This window comes from Periophthalmus magnuspinnatus, chromosome 17 (assembly GCF_009829125.3).
Source record: "Periophthalmus magnuspinnatus isolate fPerMag1 chromosome 17, fPerMag1.2.pri, whole genome shotgun sequence".
Lineage (NCBI taxonomy): Eukaryota > Metazoa > Chordata > Actinopteri > Gobiiformes > Gobiidae > Periophthalmus > Periophthalmus magnuspinnatus.
The window spans coordinates 11,454,903-11,482,259 of NC_047142.1; the positions used below are offsets into that span (position 1 = coordinate 11,454,903).

The window sequence follows — 27,357 nt, forward strand, 5'->3', positions numbered from 1 at the left end:
CTCTGTCCTAGTGCAAGTTTGATTTGTGGCCACTCCAAAACTGCATCTCTGGTCTATGAAGAATTCTCACACAGAGTGCAGTGTTTTTTTGTGAAGTCAAACTGCCGGTGTTGTGCTGACAGGGCAGCCAAAGCTTTCATAAAGAATTTCGTAGGGCTTCTTCTCCATTTTCACATGAACTTAAATTTTTGAAATCTTCACACAGATGAGAGGCACTAGCCCATATTGAGGAAGTAATGAGACAGAAAACATATTTTGGGGCATTTCGCACCAATGAGCACAGGCATTGAAAACAATAACACTCCATCTTTGGTTCATCTTCCAGATGTTATTATACTTTCACAACTCAGTTCTGTCCTCTGAAAGCTGTGAAAGTGCTCATAAACTTATAATGAATGAATACAGTCAGTAATTAGGATGCTCATTAGGAAAGTGAGGAATAACTTTAAACTGCTGCAAATAGTTAAAAAATGACTAGTTTTCCCTGTTTTTAACTAGAAAAATCTGGGACAGCATCTTTAATAGATCTGAACTACTTTTAAATAATGGTTATATAATTCTGTTTTTTAAAGTATATCTGCATTGGTAACATTTTAAACTTTTGTATACATTTATGGAAATGTGTTTTTTTCCAGTACGGCCAACATAAATACTAACTGATGGGTTTTATTTCAACATGTGTTCAAAGATTTATTTCCCCTTTTAAATGCAGTACAGTTGTCTGAATCACTTACCAAAATCGCCTGCTTGCCATACTCGATCCATCTCTCAGTGGCAAAGTTAGTGGACTCAGCACAGTTAAAACCATGGTTAAATCCAGCGTGATACGAGTAGGGAAATGTCACCATGAACTGACCAGCCTCCTGAGTTATCTGGAGAAAGAAATGTAAACGTTTATTTACATTTTATTAAAGATGGAGTATTACACTTCTAAGGGGAATTAACTGCTAAGACATAACATATTTAGATCACCATGTTACCTTGCTATATTCACCAAACACAACCTATTAACATGTTTTATAAGTTTTACTTTTGTTTTTGATGCCATGAGCTGCCCCTCCCTTTGCTCCCCATGTTAAGTCACCCCCCCCTTCAGAGCGCTGTCGCAATGGTTTGAATTCTTGGGGTTCAGCTTCCTGTTCTATGAAACATTTTAAGGACTTAAGCTGTGTCCCAATTCAACGGCTGCATCCTTCAGCGGCTACATTTGAATGCCCGTTGCGTCACGAACAGCGCGATAAGGCTGTCCCATTTCAGGCAGCCCACAAATGCGGCCGACAAATGTGGCCCGCTTTTCCATTGGGATTGGCCGTGAGTGAAGGACACATCTGAGCATCATTCACAGCCTCTTATATCCCATCATGTACCATGCAGTGCTGGTCAGATGTTCGAAAAAAAACTAAGCGGAAAGCTTGTCCGTAGAGTGAAGAAAACATGCAAGTACACACTTTTAACTTTATAAAATTATGACTAACACAACTGTAAATGTGACATAAGGCCATAACGTTCTCAAAACTGCCAAATAAGTTTTGTAATAATCACTTAAGTCTCAGAGATTTGAGGTAAAAGTTTGACTGTAATCTGGTAAAAATTTATGTATTTAATTCTGTGATTTATCTGATTTTTACAATCCATGAATGTTTTTAAACGAACGAGTAAATTACACTGTTTGGACTGGGCATATTTATGATGGACAGTAATAAAACAGATATGTGCTCACACTGATGTAGAGACTAGAGACCTGTGTCTGTCCATTAAGCCCATCAAACAGAATCATATAATAATGAAATCAATGAATGTCAAAATCCTACTTTAACAATTTAAATTATTTAGTTGAAACTTTAAGGTCATTTAGGCTATTAGGCAAGAACAATGTCAAATTGGTTATATTGGTTTTAATTTTTGTGTTTTTAGTCATAAGATTTGGATCAGATTTATTATAATATCTTGGGTTCACGGTGCCACAATTTTATCACTAGAGTGCAGCATTAGCAGTGTGTCTCGGTTGCTGGGTGACAGGAGCTGCTCCATGGGCTAGACCTGTCCCATTTTGGCACAGCCTTTTGCGGTCCACGAAGGCTACACGAAGAAGCAACCTTCATTGGCCGGGTTCCTTGAAGGATGCAGCCGTTGAATTGGGACACAGCTTTAATCCATTCAAAAGATATCATATTTTGTTTTAAATTATTCATTGCTATAGTAAGTCCTAATTACTCATCATTCTGAAACCAATGAATAGGGCCTGGGAGATTACTCAAACATGCATGGATGACATAAAACCTCTTGAGACATGTTTTGATTATGGAACAACGTTATAACATGGTAGAAAGCTCAAAAAAGTACATTTTGCATAATACGCCCTCTTAAAGATTTTAATACTTAAAATGTGCCTATATTATTCAAACTTTTCTTGCATTACCTTTTCAAATGGAATCCCATATTTCTTGAGTATTGATGGAGAAATAAGAGTCATCTTGTGTCTTAAAAAAGCTTCACAGTTTTGTGCACTACCAGGAAAGAACCCTGAATAGAAAAACAGACATTTTATATAGACATTTGAATAGTATTAAAGAGCAGACGCTTCATAGAACTGGCCTGGTACCTTTAGCTAGGCGCTCCAGCCGTTTCCCATGCTCTGGTGGAATGGAGTACCTACAAAAATACACTTATTAAACTGAATGCATTATATAAGAATTTGTGTAAGTATTATGGGATTACTTTTGGAATTAACTCAAGGACAGTAACATTATTTAAACATTTCAATGATCATTTCTGCACATTTCTGATTTACCCTATATCTGGGGACAGTTCATGAAATTTAAAATCTAAATTCCTTTCAAATCAAGTGGACTTTTTTGTTTTATTTATTTTCATATAAAGCAAAAAGTAAATATAAAATAATAACAAATAACCACAAAATATAATAGAAATATTACAGAGTAATGAGATTATTCATATTTCTTTATATTCTAAGACAAAAAATGCTAATTATAAGTGCACCAATATTTGAGCAATATGTTTGAAGATACAACCACAGATATACATCGTACTCCTGTGTCTAGGGATGCAACTATGCCAATACTGGTATCGGCACAGGTGTAATTTTAAATGTAACTTTATTTATATAACTATAATATAACTTTATTTTTTCTAGAATGTCTCAAAATGTTTGAACTTTTATTCATACAAAGCCTGTTTAGTAGTCATATGAAAAATAAATAACATTTACATAACACAATTGGCTCTCATGTAATAAGTGAACTGTATTTTATGGAAATGAGTGCCAGTTTCCCTACACAGGTGTCGGTTAATATTGGGCATCAGCTGACACTTAAAGTCAAAGTATCATATTGGAGACGAAAAGACTGAGTTGGTGCATCCCTAGTAATGACATGTGACTAACCAGGACTTGGGCTCTCCAAAATGCAGGTAGTTGATACTGTAGAGATCCATGTCCTCCGTGTGCCAGGCAAACGTGGTCTTCCACATCCCAAAGTACAGGTATGGAGTGTTCACGCCCTCTATGGTGATGCCACTCTCACTCTCAACCGTGTCCAGAATAGTGCCCAGGTTACAAATGTTCCACTCCTTCACGTTCTAGAGAGGGGAAGATGCAATATGAGAAATGTTTGGGTACAAAATAAAGATGGGTTTTGTATAAAAGTATACTAACTTACTGGATCATAGAGAGATCCATTGACATCTGCTCCATAAATAGGTGGGTTAAAGGTGACGTTCTTCCAGTACTTTCTCTCCAGATCTTCAAAGTCATCATAGTTAGGACAACAGAACCTAGATTCACATACAAAGAAATAGTTAGTTCAACCCAGCTCTTCTTTTTATACACTTGTGGAAATCATTTTTAAAATCACATGACATGTGCAAAAAGTATTTGTCCTGAGGTAAACAACTGTTTCCTCTTAGGATAGATCTAAGCATAAACTGTGTTCAAACAGAAGAATCAAGAATGTGGAAGCCACTGCCTAGTACACACTCACATTAGGCTTTTTGAACCATAGCATGCTTATACTCATACAGAGGTCTGACAATATCAAGAAGTCAAGAAGGCTGTTTGTAGTGGAGAAGGTAAAGCCAGGCAACAGGAAATATCTCTAAGTTTTTGCCTAACATATGCATTTCTCCATCAAGTTTTGGACTGAACAGTGGCTATGTTCATATACACACCATGACAAATGATCAGATTTCTTCACATTTAACTGAAAAAATCTGACGTGAGTAATACAAAAACAGTATAAAAATCATATTTGGAGTGCACTTGTAACTGCAGCCAGTGTGGAGCAGTGATAGCAACAACATTCAAGTTGTTTGTACTGACACTGGACATGTGCATGTGTGGCTGGGGTGATTGTATGATTTTTAATAACACAGTGCTGTTTCTATCGTTCTCACTTGTCACTGTTGGCCATCTTCCTGAACTCGCGCAGACTCATGGCCTTTTTCTGGATGTTGTATTGAGTGAAGAGCCCTGATTGGCCGGTCACCACCTGCTGAATGGGAGCGGGGATGACCAGATCATCAATGTTCTCATAGGTTGCCCGGGGCTTCCACTCTTTAGGAGGCACAATCTGGAGACAAATTTTAGAGAGAGCATTAAGCATTAAGCTGTTTCCTTAGTATTTTAATCATGTTTAAAATTGTGGTATCCTGAGTCTGACAAAACTAGTGGAATTATGATGTTTTTACCTTTAAAAATGCCCTGACAAGTCTCTAGTGTTACCTCTCATACTCTAATTCATTAAAATACACACATTTTTGAGAGAGGAATTATTATTTTTTTTTCAATTTTAGGGATTTATATTGGACAACAGAGGCAACACAACAGCAGCAACAGCAAGGTATGGAATGAGTGAACTGAAGATTTGGAAGTGAATCATGAGTTTAATCTGCATTTTTTTCATAAATATTCAGAGTTTCCTCATACTTCCTTTCTGCATAAATAGCTGCTTTTGCATCAACTCCCGAGCAGTTGTGGTCTTGTGAGTGCAGCTTTGGTCAAATGCATGTTCATACTACTGAGATGTCTATTAGTCTGGAGAGTTTTGCCACACCTTCATTTAGTTTACTAATCCATCTGCAGGGTATGTTTTTAATCGACTAAGAATTTCTAACTAAAGAACTAAAAAGGGGCATGGTAAAACTTTCAAAACAATTAAATTATATAATTTATTGATTATATAATTACAACTATACTACAAAAATACAACTGCACAGGAGTCCATGCCAGAACAAGTATTTATGCAGAAAAGTACTTGGAAACTATTTATATGAAAGAAGAAAATGCAAAGTAAACTCATGATTCACTTCCATGATTCCTAACTCAATACATATCTTGCTGTTGTTGCCATTATCCCAACTCAATCCCTAAAAATCAAAATGAAATAATCTGTCGGCTAATACAAATATAGATTGACTAAGACACCATCGACTGACACCATCGACTGACACCATCGACTGACACCATCGATTGACACAATGAGCGACTTGATCAGCTGCAACATCCATTTCATCTTGAATGCACTGTATGTATGCACTTACTTTGGCTAGACCAGCTTTATGTGCTCCCTGTGACTCCATATATGCTATGTAACGGTTGAAATTCTTGAACTCTTCCATCGTGGGGTGAAAAGTCATGATCCCCTTGGAGGAACCATGGTTTTGGGGCGGCGCCTCCATCGCGACGCCAAAGGACAAGGGCAGTCTGTGCACAAGAAATACAAAGAAAAGGTAATCAATTATGACATGGTTAATACACAGGGATTACATAGATATGGTCGTCAATGTACACTTGAAACTTGACTAATGTATGTATTAATATTATTCTTAATCCTCAAAACTCAGAACGATTTGACCAAGGTATCACCTCACAGTTCCATATTTACTGTGGTGTTGTGGGGAGTAGGGTTGTCAAAATATAATCAATACTAAAACTAGCACTTTTGTTTGGAAAATTGCACTGTATGTTTTTTATTATTTTGTGGTATCAAAATCAATAAAATCAATAACAAGCATGAGGCTGTTTCCTTAGTATTTTAATCATGTTTAAAATTGTGATATTCAGAGTCTGACAAAAATATGGAATTATGTTGTTTTTTCCCTTTAAAATGCTCTGACAAGTCTCTAGCATTGCCTCTCATATTCGGTGCATTAAAATTGCTTTTGATTACATATATTTTGACAGCCCACAGTATTTTGTAGATGGCTACTTGACTTTTGGGGCTGTAATACTTTTTTTTTCTGTTTTGTGGTGTGACACGCTTTTGTTGCAAAATCCAAAAAATGTTTTTCAAGAACAAATCAGTTCTATAGCTATTGTAAGGAAGCCATATCACAAGCATTCTAACATTTTCTGTGCAACTCTTTTAATTTGAGACATTTTAACCTGCCCTGTGGTGTGACCTCTCCAGTCACCTCTCTGGACATTGATTACAAATTTGCCAAGTCAAAAAATTGTAATGGCTTAATGTGTCTATAGTGCTAGTTTAATAATTTTGTAACTGTCCCATTGTAAAGAATATATTTTTATTTTAACAATTAGAAATGTATTAATACAGCATCGTCATGTCACAGGACATCAAACTGGCGTATGTTAAAAATTTTACAAAAATAAGAATATGGTCATTAAATCCTTAAACACATCACAGTCATGTCTCTCTCTGTCTCTACATTTCTCTACTTAGTAAATAAACAGCCTATTCTCCATGGATTCTTTTTCCTAGAATGTTCCACAGCACTGATTTCATGCCATATCTGTTGAGGTAAGCATGCTGTATTTACAAGTACTTTCAAGCAATAGATGCAAGATAGATGTGTTTAATGCCATATTGTGGAACATATACAGAACAATCCATTGAGACAATCAGCTGGCAGACGTCTTTAAAGAAGTTACAGAGTGCCTCGCTCAGTATAAGTCGTATAGTTCTGTTCTGTATTATATTTCGAATACCAAAATTACATGAAGAAGTACCGTCATGTATTCTTTTGATTTTAAAAAACTAACTATTCTGAACACCACCAAATGAAAGAGTAACTGTGCCAGAATACAGGTTCAATATTAGCGCTTAAAATATGTATTTTCGGTACATGTATACAGTTACCGAACACTGATTGTACTGAACAAAATGTATTAGAAAAAGTGACCCACAAAGATACAATGAGAGTCGCGCGAGCCAGAATGAGCGCCTCTGATTGGCTGGAGCCGTGTCTCTTTAATTAGCCCACAGTGCTAACATTAGCCCAGCTGTGACACACACGGGGCCACGGGGAGATTCACGGACAGATCCTTTAACAGTGCCAAAAATACGACGCAAATCACTCGACTATATCCATATGTACGTGTAATGTTGGCAAGCCACGGGTTGCGCTCCACTCCACCATTTTGTGTGATTATTGTAAAAACTAAAGCGAAACCAACACATTACAAGTCTCAAAAGTTAGACCCTGGCTATTTCCTGCATTATCAGTTGTAACGTTACAAAGATCATCCCATTTGAATAGCACTGCATGTAAATCCGTTTCTCTATTACACATAATAATACAGTTATTAGCATAAGAGCAGCACAGCATTTGTTTAGTTACACGAGCATCACAGACGAAGAAAAGTGGAAATGTAAACTAGACGAACAGTAATCAGCAAAGTATACATTTAACGGTGTAACTTGCTTGCAGACTCGTTAATGTGTCTAGTATTCGGATAATACGCGAGTTACGCAGCCTCCAAGAACTAGACGCACCCGCATCGCAGTAGCATCAGCGGCTAACACTCGTGCTAATAACGTCCTGTTCACGTTTTGCAGAGATAAACATTACTCCTGCTCAACTTTAAAGTATACATACTTACCGCTGTCCGCTGGCTAATTAGGTACGTGCAGTTCGCGATATAAAGAAGCTAAATCAGAGGAGAAAACAGTACTAAAGAGAGCATAAACGGGAGCAGTTTGTTCCGTAAGCTTGGTGCCAGGGTATCCTCCATTAGCACCAGTACGCATGCGCACGTACGGGCTGGTTTTGTTTACCGCAGACGCATGGGGCACGCTCAGCCAATCAGAGGCCGAGTCTGCGCCGACCTCACGGACTGATGAAAGCATCTCTGGATTTACAGTAATGACCATTTTTAACGTGAAAAAGATATTGTTTGTAATCAAAGTGTTTCAGCACATAGACTATACTCTCATTAGTTGTATTTATAGTACTTTTAATCAGAGGTAGGTAGCACTCAGTGAAGATAACTTTTTAAAGATTATTATGATGATGATGATGATGATGATGATGATGATGATGATGATGGTGATGATGATTATTATTATTATTATTATTATTATTTTATTTTTTATTATTGAAGTAACGGTACTCTTACTTGAGTAAGTTTACAGGTGACAAAAGTTTTATGTTGGCAATATAAAATGATTTGAACATTTGTGTTTCTTGTACTTCCTTTTTCTTAATTTCTTCATGTTACATCCCATTACTCCCAACTACTTTTTACTAATAATAAGAGTAATTTCCTGGTAGTGTTGTCTGCTTGTCCTCGTGGAGATAAGTTTAATGGCATATTGTATTATATTACATAGTGCACTTTGAAATAATACCTTTAATACAAAACTATTTGGAATTATTAACAGAACATATACACATGGGTAGACTGTGAAGATCTGTTTATTTCATGCCAGGAAAGGCACATTGAGACAATAAATCCAACTGTTTTGATAGATATAACAGTATATATATGCATCTACATTCAGGCAGTGCATATAATATGACTTTTATGAATAAATGCAAGAATAACATTAATACATTGGATTAACCACAACGGGAGGAGAGCACACCGGAGCACTGACAGTTCGTGAATGCACATTTTGAGAAAGGAGAAATTGTTTTAACACCTTTCACTCACCAAGGAGACAGCAACAAACAAACAAAAAAACAAAACAACACATCAGCAGCACTTGGCGGTTTTGGAAAGTCCATATACTCAGTTCCAGTTTGTTTGTCGTCCATGATTCCTCCGTGTACATATTTGTTGCATAAAACTAGTCCTCCATAACAGACCAGTGTTGTGGGTGCCCCTCCTCTCCAGCGGGACGTCCACCTTTGGTTAACTCAAATTTACACGCTGGCAGGGGTGGAAGTAACTGAATACAAATACTGAAGTTACTGTAATTGGGTACATTTTTTGAGTGATCATACTTTTTTATGTAGAATTTCAAACATGTACTTGTAATTGTAATTGATTACAATACTACCCATGTAAATGTAATTAGTTACATTCAAAACCATAGTAGTTACTGATTACAGTATAAAATACTGATCTAAAATGCTAAACGTCCTGTTGAATTATATGTAATGTTGTGTCTCTAATTGACCCAGTGGCCCACTTTCTGGTTTGTGCAATTGTAAATAAATGGCAGCGGCTCATTTCCAGTTCTAAGTGCATGCTGGCCAAACCACATCTACGTCTCTGCATCATATTTTGTCTTCCGTTATTATCCAGCAGTATTAGCTCTTACTGCAATGGCTGTGCTACCAATTGCTTTTGAAAGTAACTATTACTTTGAGAAATATTTTTCATGTGTACTTTTTTTCCTTTAGTACAAATTTGGCAGAAGTATCTCTAATGGAAAATGTTGGGATGTAAATACATGTACCAAAAAAGTGAGTAAAATTGGTGGTATTTCGCTCTGCAGACTGCAGGTATTCAGTATTTTGTAACTACACTTTCAAAGTATTCTTGCCAACACTGGTAACTGAGTGCATTTTTTGCTATGTAACTGTACTTTTACTTGAGTACAAATGTTCAGTTCTCTTTCCACCCCTGCACACTGGACACTTTTCCACAACAGTTTGAACAATAGAAAAGCACTGCCCGGGAGCTTATATTCAGTGTGCTAGCATCTGCACCATACTGTCCCATTATGAGACAAAGTAACACCCAATACTTGAATGTTTTTGAGTGAGCTTATAGGTTCAGAATTACATTGACAGACACTGAAAAATAACATAAGAGGATAGTTTCAGTTTTCAGTTTCAGTTTTCTTGAAAGAATACAGTGGTGTTTATCTTTATGGCAGCCTATGTTTCTGCATAGACAGTAGAAATGAATGGACATGAATGATTGATAACTATAATGCATGGACTAGATCAGAGGTTCTCAAGCTGTGGTACGCAGACACCACTTAAATTCTATTGCCGTAATTCTGCCCCACCCACTTTTACCTGCACTTTCTTTGTGGTGACACTTTTGGTTAAGTGAAGAATCCTCTTAATTTCAATGAGGTGAATTTGAGTGTCTTACAGGAGGTGTATCGAGTATGTATTCACTGGGGTGGCCCAAGGGTGGCACTATTATTTATAATTTACCAACTATATCAACTATTTATGTCCTTTTTGTTATAAAATGGTGCAATATTATGACTAAAATTAAAATGTTATTTAACCCCCATACTCATGTAAAGCCTTTGAAAGTCAATTTAAAATATATGAATACGTAATAAGGAATAATAAGTACATAAAACTATTTTGATTACAGATGGTCTGTATAGGCTTAAGTGGGTGCAGTAGGCGTTGACACCATCAGGTGCCCCAACTGTTTTAGCAGCACGCGAGTAATATTAGTCGCTTGAAACTTTTTAAGGTTAGTAATTATAAACATTTTCAATTGGTATGAGTGGAATACATTTGGAAGAAGGGCAGCTCTCTTTCCACATATTTTACATACAATTTTAAAAAAGACTGTAGCTAGTGTTTGATACTAAGGCATTTACGAACACTAGTCACTTTAGTCACTTGCTATATGTAGCTACATAGCAATAAATGAGCATAGTATCACATTTGAACAGTTTTGTTAGCTAACATTTAGCATTCAGTCAATCCGTTGCATGTTTAAAGTGGAACTAAACACTAAACCAACTTTTTTGGTACTAAGTTGTGTATACAGAGTTTGAATAGCATTATCTTCAGTCCATTTTTTGGGCAATTCTAGTGTAAACTAGCTTTGTGGTCAAACATGTACAAAGTCGGTGTGTCCTGGCTCCAGTAGCCAATGCAATTTCAAGTAGTTTGTGACATCACATGCCTCTGCCCTGTTTACAGCCAACTGTTTCAGATTACAAACACCTGGCTGCAAGGGCAGAGTTTGAAGTGTGGATACCTGTTAGACCAATCACACTGTTCTTCATATGTCCAGACCAGGCCCCTCCTCCCTCCTCCCTCTTTTCTTTAGTCCTCCAGGTACTACCCAGTTCAACAGCTCTAGTTCAAATGTAGTAAATGTCAAGTTAACTTTCTTGTTACATGGTCCATTCATTTCTACCATCCACTGTTAGTTGTACAAATACACAAAGTGAAACCTACACATTTATTTGTATATCTTATGTTTTTGTTTCACTCACTGTTGCATTGTAAGTCATGCAGGGCCTTTGGATACTGATGTGAGTACTATTTATGAAATAGCATTTAGAAATGATATATTTGTGTATTTATTGCAACCACTTCAGCTATAGAGTATCATTGTATTCTCATGCATGAATGAAGTTGCATTGTGCTTCACACCGACACACTTTTAGGTTTGGATCGGGACAATAAGTTACGAAAATAAATATCTCGCATGTATAAATAAATCCACCAATGTGTGAGTGTTAGAATTGACAATACTTTTCATATTTTTCTGTTAATTTTTTTTTTCTTCACAACACCAGTCGCAGAATATATAAGTAACTCAAACACCATATGAGAAGACGTGTTTCTCGCAGCAAAAACTGACATAGTCCTTTCAAACCCCAAATATTATTGTGAATATTTCCATAAGCACAAAGTTGAAACTATATATTTTTGTGTCCCATTCTCCAGAAACTAGTCCATTCTGCAATCTGCTTTTAGTCCGCCTTCTTTCACATCACTCACTGGCCTTCCTCATCCCAAAAATGAGGCTGCGCTTACAACAGCAAACAGCCAATAGGACGCCACGGACATAAATGCCAAAACCAATCTGATTGGTGGAGAAATATTGAATTGTTTTCAGCTTTTTGGTTATTTATCTCCACCCTTTGAGATTCTTAGTGTCTGGTAAGTGTTACTGAGGGGTAGGGTCTTCTCTGTGATGGAGCTGGTTTGATTCTGGTTGGATAGGTCTGGTTCCCATAGAAAGAACTCGTGTAGCAGCGTGTTGACGGTGTCGGGGCACTCCATCATGACCATGTGACTGCCCTCCTCGATCACTTTGAGAAAGGCAAAGAGCAGGATCTGAAAAGAGAGGAAGGATTGGTGGTTTTCAGATTGTAGAATGTGACGACATAATACTCCCAAATCGGGGCAAGAGGCAGATTTCCCTATTGATCACATTGTACTTTGCCACAAAATATACAAAAGGTAAATTCACAAATGTTGAACCTGATCATTTCTATTAGTGAATGGACCCAAAAACCTTTGTATTACAACAAAAATGTGCATTTTAACAATATTAATTTTAGCCCCCATCTGTGTTAAATATTATAGACTATTGCCTGGAAGAATAATAGCGCTCTGTAATTTTTGGTTGCTGGATCTGCCCTGAGCAAAACTAGATCTATGCCTAACAGAAATAAGATCAAAATAAACACATTCTAAAAGTACACATTTTAAATTTATATGTATTTTTTACTTTATTGAATCATTTCTGCAGTAAACTTTATCTGAAGGTTAAATTGATGCGGCGCTCTAACCTGAGACCACTGAGCAGTGACAGCAGCTTATTGCTTTTAATTTAGTGGCGGACAGTGTATTCTCAAAAAGGAGCTGCGGGGGGAGCGACGTAATAAAAGAAACAAGTCCGCTGACTTCTACGAAAACTGAGGGGCCCAGTGGGAGTTGACGTCCGTAAACATCATCAAAAAAGAGTCATGAAATTGTCAGCACCTCCAATGGATGGCAACAGATCACACTAGTGAGCCACAGACTTTTTTCATTTGTACCAAAATGACTACATGACGCTGCCGAATCCAACAAGTATCACCGATTGAGAAAATAAAATTGGAGAATGGAGAAAGTAGAGAGCAGAGCAAAAGTATTAAAGTACCTGCTTAAAAATGTACTTAAAGAGTAAAAAATAAAAGTATTTTTCAAAAATTTTGAGATTTAATGAGAAAGTAATGATTTTGACGCTGGAGTTTCTTCAACAAAAACAACTGAATCAATAGTTTTTTCCTAGCTGTTTTTATTTGCATATTTTTGTTTCCTCAAATTATGAACTTGATAAAAAAAATAAACCCTCAGCCTTTTCAGCAGGTCTCAAACAGTAATAAATAAAAACTTTCACTTTTAAGTCCTGTTCAAAAATGTAGTAGAGTAGAAAGTACAGACCTGCTCTCAAATGTAGTGAAGTAAAACTAAAGTATCCCCTTAAAAATGTACTTAGGTAAAGTACAGATACCTAAAATTTGTATTTAAGTATGGTGATTTACTACTTTTACTTTGTTACTTTCCAGCACTGTAGGTCTACTTTGAACTCAACATAAACTGTGCCCATACCTCTGCCATGCGCTGGTCCTCCTCCATGGGTACAAACTTGTCACACAGGCCGTGGACCAGCAGGATGGGTGTGGTCAGCTCGGCGTGGTACACCTCGTCTCCCTCGGGCCAGTACTGACCGCTCATCATGGCCCTCAGCACAAACGGCGACACGTTAAAGGCATTCCCCTGCTTCAACAACTGCTTCTCTTTGGCACCTTGTCGAGCAAAGCCAGCCCTGCAGATCAGAGAAGCATGGTTCATTATTTTTTACAACAAGAGTACATTTTCTTGAGTGGTATTTTGATAAATTGTACTTTTAAGAATAGTCGCCATAAGAAGTATTTTTGTTATACTTGAGTACAATTATGTAGCAGTAGCATTCCACTACATTTGAACAGACTGAACATCATGACGTGGTGTAGTACTAGTGATTTTGATTTGATTTTGAGAATTTGAGTGGAGAGTTTACCATCTGCTTGTCTCCATGGAGAAGTTATTACTTTGTCTGGAATGTTCGACAGTATAGTATTTAGTTTATCTATCTGCATGAAGACAAGCAGCTGATACCACCAGGGCAAGTCACGGGTCAGATTCGTGGGGAGGGGATCCTGTTCACATTAAAGAATCATATTTTTTACTTTTTTTAAATTTAAGTGATAAAAAAAAAAACATGTAACAGAATATATGCAAGAGAGATAGTGGTAGGTTTAATGCCATACTGGAACATTCTGAGCAAAGCAACAACATCTCCATAGACACGCTGGTGGTGGACCCTCCAAACTACATCAAATACCAAAGCTAAGATGTACAATAGTACCAGAGCCTACAATGATACAGCTCTACATGGCGTGTCTTACTTGAGGAAGCTCCAGGCCAGGCAGGGCGACAGGCAGTGCAGAACACAGGAGGGCAGCTGGAAGATGGAGCAGAGGCTGGGCTCCAGAGCAGTGGGGCCTCCTCCGTTTATCATCACCACCTTATGCACCAGCTCAGGGTACTCATGAGCCAGGAACGTGCAGAATGACACCCTACGGGGGACAAGAGAAAGAACTCATATACCAATGACACACCATAAAGCACTTCTTATATGGGAGCTCAAAGTCAAAGCTGGGGTTGCTGGTTTGGGGTGGGGCTGTTGGGATTTATGAGGGAGTGTACTTTCAGACACTTTTTCATTGATTATACTCTCAGCTGTGACTAAACCAGTTTGTTCTCCTAAGCAGCACATTTTAAGACAATTTAACCACCTTTGCTAAAGCGTCATATTTTTGGCCCTTGGGCCAAGAATATGTTGAGTTTATGTCCTGCCAATGAAAAAGGGTTTATACATGATATTTACGAGGTTGTTTTTGATTAACTGAGGATGTCTTATACTTTGTTTAGTTGTTTGCTTGGTTTAGTTGTTTTCTTGTAGAAATTCCACAACAGACACATGACTCTAGTATTTCCAAACCTCATTCAGTCCAATATGGAGTAATACACATTTACTACTGACATCAGCTTAATGGCCCTCGTCCCTGCACAGGTGCTGGGTGAGGGTGAGTCAGCAGCTCAGAGGGACAGTGCACGTGCATGGGCACGTGAATGTGCACATGGATGTGCACGTGGAGGCTGCTCTGCCAGTTGTGCGGAAGCTACAACACTGCACCAGGGCGGCAGGTCAATTAGCACTGTTCATATTGTCATCTAGACAATGAAATATGATAAATGCTTTTGGCAACGAAATTGCCAAATGCATTTATCATGGAAACCAATCATACATTTCAGCACAATTTTATTTGCACTGTGCATCCTTGTTTATAACTGATTGAAAAATTGCATGCATCCATATACTTTTAAAAAATCATTGCAATGAATGAGAGGCAACTTGCAAGAAACAAAAAGTTTACCATTTTAAAACAGATGGACAAGCAGTGTAGCACTCACCCATAGGAGTGTCCGATGAGGATGTTGCGTTTGCGTGCATATCTCTTGAATATGGCCCTCAGGTCCTCTGCCAGGGCATAGAACGTGTACGCTGCTGCGATCTGTGGAGCTCTACTGGCCCCATGTCCTGCCAAATCTGGAGCAATCACCTCGTAGCCCAGCCGCGAGAAGAAATCTAACTGGCTCTTCCAAATATCCGAGGACCCCCCCACCCCATGCACGAAAAACAGTGCTACGTCCGAGTGTGTGCCTTTGCAGCTGGAGATGGTCCTCTGCGAATCGATCAGGACAGTGCGCTTGGGTCTGCGTCGGCGTCTCCGGGGAGGGGCCGCTGGTTTTTGTTCATCAGACACATGCGGGGGGACGGGGTTAGGGTCCGGGGATGAGGGCATTTCCTTGTAGTCGGCCAGTTCCACTTCCACAGTGCTGCACGGCTCCAAGTCTCCGTCCTGGCACTGAAAGAGTTCAGAGTGTAAAACATCTCCCAGGTTTTCAATGAGGAGCTGGCCGTTGCGGTAGACGGTGATTTTCCGTTTGCAGTGCACGGTGCTGTCGTCTTCTCTCAGGTCATCCAGGTTCAGTTTGGAGTTGGTTGTGTCGTTAGGTGTCACCGGGGGGCGCTCTGGGACGATGTGCCGGACTCGAAGGACCCGGCCTGGTTTAACCTCCACAAATTCATAACTGTAATGTAACAAATGTTTTAGGAATTTTAGATTTTACAATTATTATGAGATTATTGATTAGTGACACTAAAAATCCTTAATGCACTTTCATTTTTGTAGACTGGCACATCTACATCAAGTTATTTGCAAGGTTTATATACAAGTTTAATGCCATACTGTGAAACATCTCAGGTAAAGAAACAACATCTCCATGGAGACAAGAAGATAGTGGACCCCTACCAGAAAAGTTACAAAGTGCACCTTTAATCTTGATTTCAATAGTTTTGATTCATTTAAAAATACTGGTATAGATCGGATATCGGTTCCATCTGCTCTTGTTTGAACCTTGTAATAAGAATATTTTCAGACCGATTTTGTCCTAGAACTTCTCATGATGTTTGAACTTTTATTCATTTATTTGTGAAGCTGTATTGAGTAGTAAGTTAACTATGTTTTAAGGAAATAAGTGCCATTTTCAGTCCCTGCACTGATATCGGTTAATATCAGTATTGATAGATATTTAAAGTCTCGATATCGTTATCAGAACTGAAAAAGCTGTATCAGTACATCCCTATTTAAAAACACTTAATACAACAAGATTTTTTTTAAATGTTTTGAAAATGTTATTTCCTTTCTTGTCATATTTCCAGATAAAGGTCCTATAGTACACAAAACTGACTCATGTGAATGATTCAAAATGTTATAATGTTGTTGCCTCCTCAAAACCGCACCCTGAGTTGTGTTTTGTTTCATTCACACATGTTTAAGTAATTCTGTATTATTAGTCTGTCTACATCTCCAAAGCTCAAAATGCTCTGTTCCACCTTGTGATGTCATGAAGCTGTAGTTTTAAGGTTGACATCAATTTTTAGTCTCAGCTGAACTGTTTTACTTTTCCATACTCTAAAATAACCTTAAGTTACTGCTTATATTTTTGAATATTTTTGTTTTACCTTTTGTTCAATTCAGATTGTTAATAGAAAGTGGAAGCATTTCCTGCATTACCACTCAATGGCATCACAAGGAGGAACAAAGTGCTTTCAGTTTTAGAGAAGAACACAGCCTAAATATGCAGGACAACTCCACGTATGTTTATAATGAGGAAACATTATAATTTTGATTAAAATAGTGCCATATAAGCCCTTTAAATTTCCTATTCCAATTCATCAGTTATAGAGTAACATTTCCCAAAACCACACAAACCACAGTCGTACCCGTCTGAGGGCTGGGAGGACTCCAGAGGCAGGACCAGGCTGTTGGTTTTCCCCGTCAGACAGCACAGGATACTCTCGGTGATACTGGTCAACATGCTGCCCACCTGAACACATGAGACACACACAGTTAGACATTTAACAACAAACAAGGAGACCACTTACATGCCTTTGATTAACAGGTTGCGTTCATGTGATGTCACAAAGACAGCCTTAGGGATGCACCGATACTGACACTGATATCGGATATCGGTGCCTAAATCACATTCTAGTGTCTAAATAGAGTATTTCTATTATCATTGTGGTATCAAAATTGAGTTTTAAATGCAAGTACCTACAGAGTTGTTTGTTAACTCTGCAGCTCTTACAATAAGAACAGGCAATATGCCTGTATGTAAGAACAGTGTACATATTTAGACTGACATTATGAACTAATTCCCAAGTGACGCATCCAACAGCAGGTGAAGTATTGCATAATGATTTCATAAGCTCATTAGAAGATTGTATTCTCCTTCCTGTATAAGTGTGATCAGAAATGCCAGATCTCCATAGGAAACCATCTCCATGTGGTGCCATTAAACCCAACCAGTTACCTAGCAACGCACTAACATGGCCGTTCACTTCCTCCATCTGAGAAGTGAGGCGTAAAGCAGACACACACATGCACATCGCCATATTAGAAAAAAAACATAAGGCAGTTCTGATGATAATGCTTTTATATTCGCAACAATTTGTGCATCTTTTACTTCCTGTTGTTTACTAGTGCTGCACTTTGCTATCCTTAAAGGTACACTATGTAACTTTTCCAGCTGAAGGGTACGTCACCTGCATGTCTCCATGGACATGTTATTGCTTTTCCTGGAATGTTCCATAGTGTACTATTAAACTTAAATCTCAGGCCTGCTTACAGTAAAAACACATGCATTTTTCAATGTTATTTTTAAACAATAAAAAAATGTAAAATAGATACATTTAATGCAATACTGTGGAACATTTCCTCAATAACATTTCCATGGAGACAAGCAGGGGGGTATTGAAAAATTCATAAACTTGACCAAAACCATAGCACCTGGGGCCAATCATGAATCAGTGCTAGTGCAGTCTCTTATCTTTTTAATTTTATGTAACCTTTATTTTACCAGGTAGGTCAGTTGAGAACCAATTCTCATTTTCAACAACGACCTGGCCTCTGCAGCTCAGTGAATGTTTTCTGGAGGTTTTGATCTTTCACATGAGGCCTGTTCATTCACTGAGAATGAGACAAACATGCATGTGTCCTCTATCTGCAGGTTAAGGCTTTGTCTACCTTCAATACTTGGTGTGCTTTTTGTTAGTTTTTGTTAGTTTGTTGTGTTCTTTGTGGGTTTTGCAGTTGCTGTTTTTTTTAAGTTTGGTTATCTGAATTTTTAAAAGCAAAGTCAACTTTTTATAGCTTTTAACCATGTTGTTCTGGTTTCCCCATCACATTGACCCTCGCTAAATTGTTTTTGGAGTGATTCATGCATGTTTGAGCAATCTTTATATTCTTGTATTTAAGAGGGCTTTGCACCATTCTACTGCCATTTTCACCGGCACCAGCATACGCCCACTGCTCTGTGCTTACTTCATTCTTCAGTGGCAGCGTCGCACAGTCAAAAAATTCGCTAGTTGCTAGTGTGATATGCAGCTGTCAGACTGATAACTGCACATCTCTTTGTTGTGATGATATTTCCAATGACGTCCGCTCCAATTTGGCACCACGGTTTTCTAAAGTGGAAGTCAGCGGATTGTTTCTTTTATTGAGTTGTTTTAGATGAATACTGTGATTAAAATATGCAAATTATAACATAATGATCCACGAGTGTCATAGATTATAGAGCAGACACACGAACGCACATCTGCTTTAATCCTGATTTTGCAAATTATCTTTTAGGAAATGATTGTATTTGTTGCTTAGTACATCGAGTATTGTTATTTGACTTTGGCCTATTCAAACTCAGTATTATTATTATCAAGAGGAAGCAGAGGAGGAAGAGGCTGTTGCTAAGAGACCGACCACAGCTGGCAGCAGAAATGAACAAAAGACAATTTAACAAAGACTTTATCCTCATATTCTACTAACCTACATGTGAAGTAAAGATGTTTAGAGGAGCTGTGGTGGAGCCTTCATTGTAAAGTGCAAACAACACACAGTTATGAATATTTCAGCCAGATGTTTTTGCTCATAAGAAATTAATGACTCCAGCTTAGTGCGAGGAGCTGCTTAGTCACAAAGTCAATATGAGAAGGAGAGATACATCAGTTTTTTCGTGGATAAATTGTCAAACTTTTATATCGTTTTGAATTTCTAGACATGTAAAAACAATTGATCGATGCTCCTACAGGTTAAAAACTGCAGTACAATCACAACTGAACCTTGGATGCCAATATCTGTAATATACTGTGGACATATACTGTAATAGAAAGCCTTTTTGGGTTTATCGCAAGGTCATCGGATCTGGCAACCCGAATTGAGGCGCTCATTCTGCTTTCTGATTGGATATTTGGCTTGAGACGTAAGCAACTTTTACATACAAAAATACACTGTTGTTAATTAATCAACAAAGCATTTTTACTACATTTTAGATACATACCTTTTCCTTTGTCAAGAAATATTTAGTAGAATTATTTCACTTTTTTTTCTACATAATTCCATACATCCTGCTTCATATATTTGATGTCTTCTGTGTGTATATAAAATGTAGAATGTAGTACAAATAAATTAAAAAAAACATTAAATGAGAGGGTGTGTCCAAACGTTTGACTCATAGTGTAAATAGCAAAAAAAACTGCAAAGGCTCAAGACCAGAGGTGACCCTTTTTTGTGGCAGCGCCCTCTGCCTGTCAGATCCTCTCAGTTTAAGACTAGACTGAAAACCCACTTCTTCTCCCTGGCATTTAACACTAGGAAGACATAATATCTTGGTGTTTTATTGTATTGAATATAGTGACTTTTGCAATCTGCTGCCATGCTATGTTTCCTCATCTGTTATTAACTTACTACTACTTATTACTACTATTTTTTGACGTAGTTTGAGAACTGTTCAATTTTAACTGGAAACATTTTTTCAGTGTCTGATGCTGTGTCATGTAGCCTCATCACAGCACGTGCATGTTGTTTACAGGAGCTCCACTTTCAGTCAATACACGGGCTATATACAGTTCATTGATGCATACGATATATAATCAGTTTTGTCTTATGTTAATTTTATTTAAAGGTCCTATATTACGCAAACTTGACTCTTGTGAGCTTTAAGTCATGTTATAATGTTGTTACCTCCTCAAAATATAGCAGGAGATGTGTTTTGTTTCATCCACACATGTTTGAGTAATATTGGTTTATTTGTCCGTCTACATCTCCAAAGCTCAAAATGTTCTGTTCAACCTTGTGATGTCATGAAGTGGTAGTTTTTATGTTAACAACAATTTTTAACCTTTTGTTCAGTAGAAGTTGGCAATTCATCCAAATGATTCTACTGAAGGTGTATGGAGTTTAAAAACACAATGGAGCACATGTGGAGTATCACCACATGACATCACAGTTTTTTTTTCGTCTGAGAAAAGAACTCAGCCTAAATATGCAGGGTTTATGTGTTAAACACATGTGAATGAAACAAAACACAACTCTTTTGATGAGGAAACAACATTATAATATAGATCAGAAATACCATAATATGGGCCCTTTATAGGAAATAAACACTATTTTCAGTCCTGGTTGGTATCGGGGATCGGTAGATTAGACCTGTCACAATAACACATTTTGAAGCAGGATATATTGTTAAAGAGAAACATGATAATATTTAAACTACTTTACACCACTTACACAAAGCAGGAAAGCCCCAGTAAACACACTTCAAAATATACAGCATCATTAAACGGCCTGAGCTGCAACAAAGAGCTACCAGAGTGAAGCATTAAAAGCCATAAAAGTGACTTATTAAACCCTCTACGGCTTAAATGCTGTCATATTACAACAAAAATAACAAAAACCTGATGATGTTTGCATGGACAGAACAATAGTGGGATATTTTAGTATGATTGGTCCTCTTTTATAGAATATCACTCTTTTGTCACAGCACTATTTCATTTCCTTAACTAACAATTCACTGACAAATATTAATAAATAAGTTCAGTTGAAGGTTGATATTGATTCAGTATAGAACTACATATAGTAAGTCAGTCTATGGCGTTTGTTATTATAATCTAAATAACATGCTATAGATTTTGCATAATGTTACAAGTAATGTCTCATAGTGATTTTTTTTTCTTCTTCTAATTATTATTTGAGGTTTGGGTGAATTCTTATTTTATGAATGTGTGCAACAATTTCCACGCATATGAACAACATTTGTCTGTCTTGAATCATCATTTTACTAATACAACCACTCCAAAACCTCCGACAAATGTGTCCGAAACCGGTGCCAAATTACGCACGTATCCTTTTTACGCATTTCGCCTCGGAGTAGCGGTCACTCGGCCATCTTCCAATAAGCGCAGCCCTCCCCTGCTCCACTGCGGGAGAACTGGGTTGATATGTCTGTGCCAAGTCTCCTACAACACAGTCACACTCGTACACTGTGTCCTGCTTATACCCGGCGCGTAACCGTGGCCTAGTGCCCTAACCAAACCTAACCACTCCGCATTCCCACAAAAACACCATCACGGAGCATTTTAGTGGCTCAACAGGCCGCGCTGACCTCCAACCATCAAGCAATTAACCGCAATGCCACTCTGCGCAATTGACACTTGCCTTGACGCACGGCAAGGGCACAGGGATGAACTCCAACCTGAAAAAATGCGCAATTCTATGTCATTTGCGTCAGTTTGCAATGCGTACGTGGATAAAAATGTCCAAATTGCAATTGAAATACGCGTTTTTTTGCAGAATTGATGCTAGCAAATGCGTAAACACAGACACACAGCGCATTCGTTGTTCGTTTTCTCTCCTGGGGTTGTTTTTGCGCGTGGACTTTGCAGAGATTTCATGCGTAAAATATGAAATTATGAAGAAACTGTGCGTATTGATGGTCGTTTACCTGGATTGCGTGTGTCGACGTAGAATGCTGCAGAAAAGCGACTCCCAAAAATAAACGTGGAATGCATCAAAAAACTAGCATTCACTAATTAGCTTAAATGGGTTTTTACTAATGCCTGTTCTGGACAATTCCGTGCGCCATTTGCGTTTTAAATCTAATCCCATTTCGTCAATACTAGAAGAACAACAAGGAGCTGTCTGTTCTGAAACACAGCATCCATGCGTTTATCCACTGCGCACCAGCCCAACCCCACCGTGCGCCGGGCCCTCGCTGCGCCCTGTGTCCGCAGAAGAGACGTTTCTCTTCGGGCGGGGCGGAGAGGAGCACGCGCCGCTGGAGTGAAGGCGCGAATGGAGAAGGGGGCGGGGCCGCGGAAGAGGAAGCAGCCAATGGGAGAGCGAGGACTGCTTGTTGCTAAGGCTGGGCGCGCGGGGAAAGGGGGGATGCCGGGGAGCCGTGCGCGCGACCACGGTGGAGACGGTAAGTTTGGTTTTCTAGAAAGAACACCATTTTTCATTAAATAAATATATGGGCTGTTATTTGTAGAGGTGCAGGGGTGGTAAAACGCTGTTCAGACCCGCAGTTTAAGTGGAATTCTCGTCTTAACTGTGATTTTGAAATAATTATTTAGCATTTTGACATGGCTACAACTTATCGTGTTGTCATGTTGTTTCCTCATCAAAAACAGACCTGGAGTTGTGTTTTTTTCCATTCACACAGGTTTAACACACAGACCCTGCACATTTACACATTTTAAGAGTTCTTCTCCTGAACTGAAGGTAAAAAATAGCTTGAAAACTACCACTTCATGACGTCACAAGGTGGAACGGAGCATTTTGAGCTTTGGACATGTAGACAGACTAATAATAAAAAGTCACTCAAACATGTGTGAATGAAACAAAACACAACTCCAGGTCTGTTTTTCATGAGAGAACAACTGTTTAACATGGTTAAAATGTATTGATTCATTTTTGCCTAATATGGGACTTTAGCTGTAAAGGTTTGGAGGTGAATTCTAGTTTAGGGTTAAATGCACCGTAATGCTATTGCTTTTTCTGTGAACCAAGTTTATAGTTTTTTCCTTCCTGTTTCCTTCCCTCCTCCCTTATCCCCATCCTTCTTTATCTACTGCCTTGTTTCTTTCTTTCCTTCCTTCCTAGTTTCCTTTATCCCTTACTCTCTTTCTCCCTTCCTTCTGTAACCTCTTCTTTGTTTCCGTACTTCCTTATTTGTTTCCTTCCATCCTTTTTTCCTATTCTCCTTGTTTCCTTGTTGCCTTCTCTCCTCCTCAGTGCTGCTGTCTTGTCTGGTTCTGTACATTTCTCTGTGTAAGTGCTGGTCAGCGGATTTCTCGGGTTTCTGGAAGGTCCTGTGTCACATTATATTAACTCTATAGACTGGCGTGTGTGTGTGTGTGTGTGTGTGTGTGTGTGTGTGTGTGTGTGGGGGTGTGTTGGTGTGTGTGCATGTGTGTGATTGATAAAGTACAGCTCTATCTCAGCACTGCAGTTTCCACCAATAGGACGTATCATTCTTATATAAGTTGCAGTAAAAGTATCTTAGTCAAACGATTCCTCAGGCACTGAAGTATATTTGATGTAGAAAATATTCAAAGTGAGTAAAAAGTTTGCTGCTTAAAATATGAGGATTGATTATTTGTGAAGATAAGATGGAAATTCTGCTGTGTTAAAGGATCAAATTAGTTGTGAAATAATTGTGCTACCATCTTATGAATCGTCCGAATAGCAGCTGTTATGAAATCTGGTCAGGTTAATGTTCCACAGTATGTCATTAAATTATCTGTTTTGCAGTTATTCGTATATGTATCAGGTGTTATTGCTCAAAAAAATAGTTTAACAATATCATTTGCTTGTCCCCAAGGAGATAGACAGGTTTATGCCATACTGTGTAACATTCCAGGCAAGTAATAATATATGGAGACAAATAGGTGACGGACACTCCATCAGAAAAGTTACATATTGCACCTTTCAGTACACTGACTTTGTTCTCTCATTACAGATGCAATAGAGTTGTGTCTCCCCTGCAGTACGGGTCTGTTTGGGACGTCCCGCCTGTGCCTGGCTCAACGCGGCCCCTCTGATGTGGACTGGACCAGGGCTCGGTCTGTGTCACACCACTGCTGCTCCGTGTAGTACTACAGTCTGTCACAGGGTTTCATGTTTTTTTTAAATTCTCACTTTGTTTGATGGAAAAGTATTTAGATCATAGTTTTACACCAAGGGCCAGTTTGGGAAGAAAGCTGAAAAAACATGCTTTTATTTTAGTCTGTTGTTTGTCTAAAATGTTACATATTATGGTTTTAAGGCAAGGCAAGTTTATTTGTATAGCACAATTCATACACAGAATAATTCAAAGTACTTTACAGAATAATAAAGACATTAAAATCACACAAATCAAAACATAAATAATCACCTAATCTGCAACTCTCTCACCCACTCGTTTGCACCCTTTAAAAACTCTCTCTCGCACTCTTTAAACACTGTCTTGCTCAGTTTAAGAACTTTCCCATTACTTTACAAAACTTTCTTGTCACTTCTCAAATACTTTCCTGTCACTTTACTTTGTCTAATAAAAGTCCATCAGTCCATGTTTCTTTTGTCATCATAAAATTACCATTAAAGGAGAAGAGTGCAGAATAAAAACCTTTCAGTCGTATGCACAGCTAAACAGAACCGTTTTGAGTCTGGATTTAAATATTGTCAAAGTAGAGGCCTGTCTCACATCTTCAGGAAGACTGTTCCAGGTTTTAGCTGCATAAAACTGAAACACTGATTCCCCATGTTTAGTCCTGACTCTGGGCACCAGCAGGAGGCCGGTCCCTGAAGTCCTCAGAGTGTGAGATGGTTCATATGGCACTAACATGTCAGAGATGTACTTTGGACCTAGGCCATGGAGAGACTTGTCCACACAGAGCTGCTTTAAAGTCTATTCTTTGAGCTACAGGAAGCCAGTGCAGAGACCTGAGCACAGGACACATGTGCTCGTACTTCCTGGTTCTAGTGGGTGGTGTCCTTTTAAAGAAAGGATTTATACATTTTGAACTATGAATGTGATGGTACAATGAAAGCCTGGTTTAAACTTTACATTCAGACTTTAATAACAATAAGATTATCAGTGTGTGTGTGTGTGTGTTTGTATGTATGTGTGTGTGTTTGGTTTGTGTGTATGTGTGTTTGTATGCATGTGTATGTATTTGTGTGTGTATGTGCATATGTGTGTGCATTTGTGTGTGTATGGTTGTGTGTGTGTATTGGTGTGTTGATACTCTGTAGTGACATGGGGGTGTTCTACATGCAGCTCTATTGGTGGACTGTTCAGCAGTTACCATGGTGACACGATGCACATACGATGGAAATGTAAGTATATTCATGTTGTGAATAAAATATTCTTATCTTATGTTTTTAAAAGCATTTGAACTGTGTGAGTCTGTCAGACCCAGACCAGAAACTCATTGTTGTTCTACCTCTAAGTGTAAAAGTTCATTATCTCATGTGTGTGCAACAAAAGTCACTCTGCTTTGAAATGTATGAAGAAAAAACACACAATGGATTTAAACAACACATTTACAGGAACCTGTGATAAACGAGCTCTTTATGGTCAGATTATGCTAACAACAAGCAGTGCCTTCAGCTAGCATCACACCCCCAGGAAACTTTGATGACATCAGCTGCAAAATATCAAAACTTCTAAAATGCACATGACTCATCCAAAAGCACAACCCAGTGGCCCAGATACCCAGAGCTGAACACACGTGGGCCGCTCTGATCTGCTCGTGCCTCCTCCTCTTCACTCGCAGCAGGACACAACAAAACAACACAAAACACAGCTCTGAGATTTTAAACACACTCAGATGGATCATTCAAACTCGGGCCTCCGGGGGTCTCATTTGGCCCAGAGACTTCGAGAAGAATCTATTTTCACCCATTTTGTGCTGAAAAGACTGTCAAGAGGCGAAAATGAGCCCAATCATGTCTATTTACTTATATTTAATTCAACTATCATTTCTTTGCACTTTTCATTGTTTGTTTTTTGTTTCTGTTATACCTTCTTTACCTCCTTTCTTTTATCCTTCTTTAACCCCTTCCTTGTTTCCTTACCTCCTTTTTGTTTCCTCACTTCCCTCCTTTGTCCCTTCCTTCCATCTTCCCCTAACCTCTTCCTTGTTTCCTTACATACTTTTTCTTTCCTTCCTTCCTTCCTTCCTTCCTTCCTTCCTCCCTTCATCCCTTCCTCCATTCCTCCCTCCCTTCTCCCTTACTTTGTTTTTGTTCCTTTCCCCACTTCTTGCCCTTCCTTACTTCCATTGTGTTTCCTCCCTTCCTTCTTTACATCTTCCCTAACCTCTTCCTTTTTTCCCTACTTCCTTTTTTGCTTCTTTCCTTTCTTCTTTCCTTAACCCCTTCCTTGTTTCCTTACTTCATTTTTTACTCCCTTCCCTACATCCTTCTTCTCTTCTTTCTATGCTTCCCTAAACTGTTCCTTGTTTCCTTTTGTGTTTCCTTCCTTCATCCCTTCTTTGCTTCCTTTCTTCTATTCTTCTTTAACCCCTTCTTTGTTTCCTTACCTCCTTTTTGTTTCCTTCCTCCCTTCCTTCCATACCTCCCCAAACCCTTCTTTTTTCCTTACTTCCTTTTTTGTTTCCTTCCTTCCTTAACTCCTTCCTTATTTCCTTACATCATTTTTTGTTGCCTTCCCTACTTCCTCCCTCCCTTCTTTCCATGCTTCCCTAACCCCTTCCTTGTTTCCTTACTTCTTTTTTTGTTTCTTTCCTCCCTTCCCTTTTATCGTAAATAATAATAATTTGTGATGAAATGTCCCAAAATGTTACAGAATGTGATCATAATAATTTCATAAAATCTATATTCCTTTAATTCTATGAGAGACTGGTTGTTTAAAATAAATAAAAATCTCCGAATACGCTCTACAAAACACATGTGAATGAAATGAAACACAACTCTAGGTATATTTTTGACACTGTAACAA

General features: G+C 38.3%; 2 protein-coding genes across 3 annotated transcripts in view; both read right to left on the reverse strand.

Annotated features, from left to right (window-relative positions):
- The window catches only part of kdm4ab (lysine (K)-specific demethylase 4A, genome duplicate b), a 38,767-nt gene extending 30,770 nt beyond the window's left edge, over nt 1–7,997 (reverse strand). Inside the window, exons 1-8 of one of the 2 annotated variants that reach the window (XM_033982614.2) lie at nt 7,859–7,997; nt 5,557–5,719; nt 4,411–4,586; nt 3,678–3,792; nt 3,404–3,597; nt 2,603–2,652; nt 2,420–2,523; nt 735–872 (exon numbers count right to left, since the gene is read on the reverse strand). In XM_033982614.2, coding sequence (XP_033838505.1) covers nt 735–872; nt 2,420–2,523; nt 2,603–2,652; nt 3,404–3,597; nt 3,678–3,792; nt 4,411–4,586; nt 5,557–5,694 — 915 coding nt within the window. In that variant the 5' untranslated portion in view covers nt 5,695–5,719; nt 7,859–7,997. The remainder of the gene's footprint in view (nt 1–734; nt 873–2,419; nt 2,524–2,602; nt 2,653–3,403; nt 3,598–3,677; nt 3,793–4,410; nt 4,587–5,556; nt 5,720–7,858) is intronic. The other variant, XM_055228399.1, reaches the window with a different exon arrangement.
- A 659-nt stretch (nt 7,998–8,656) lies between these two features.
- On the reverse strand, nt 8,657–22,656 carry LOC117385381 (protein ABHD8). The gene is made up of 6 exons (XM_033982677.2): nt 22,354–22,656; nt 17,303–17,406; nt 15,427–16,107; nt 14,358–14,528; nt 13,519–13,735; nt 8,657–12,255 (listed from the first exon to the last, which is right to left on the reverse strand). The coding sequence occupies exons 2-6, from the start codon at nt 17,395–17,397 to the stop codon at nt 12,043–12,045; spliced, it is 1,377 nt and encodes a 458-aa protein (XP_033838568.1). The 5' UTR covers nt 17,398–17,406; nt 22,354–22,656; the 3' UTR covers nt 8,657–12,042.
- Between the last annotated feature and the right edge of the window lie 4,701 nt (nt 22,657–27,357).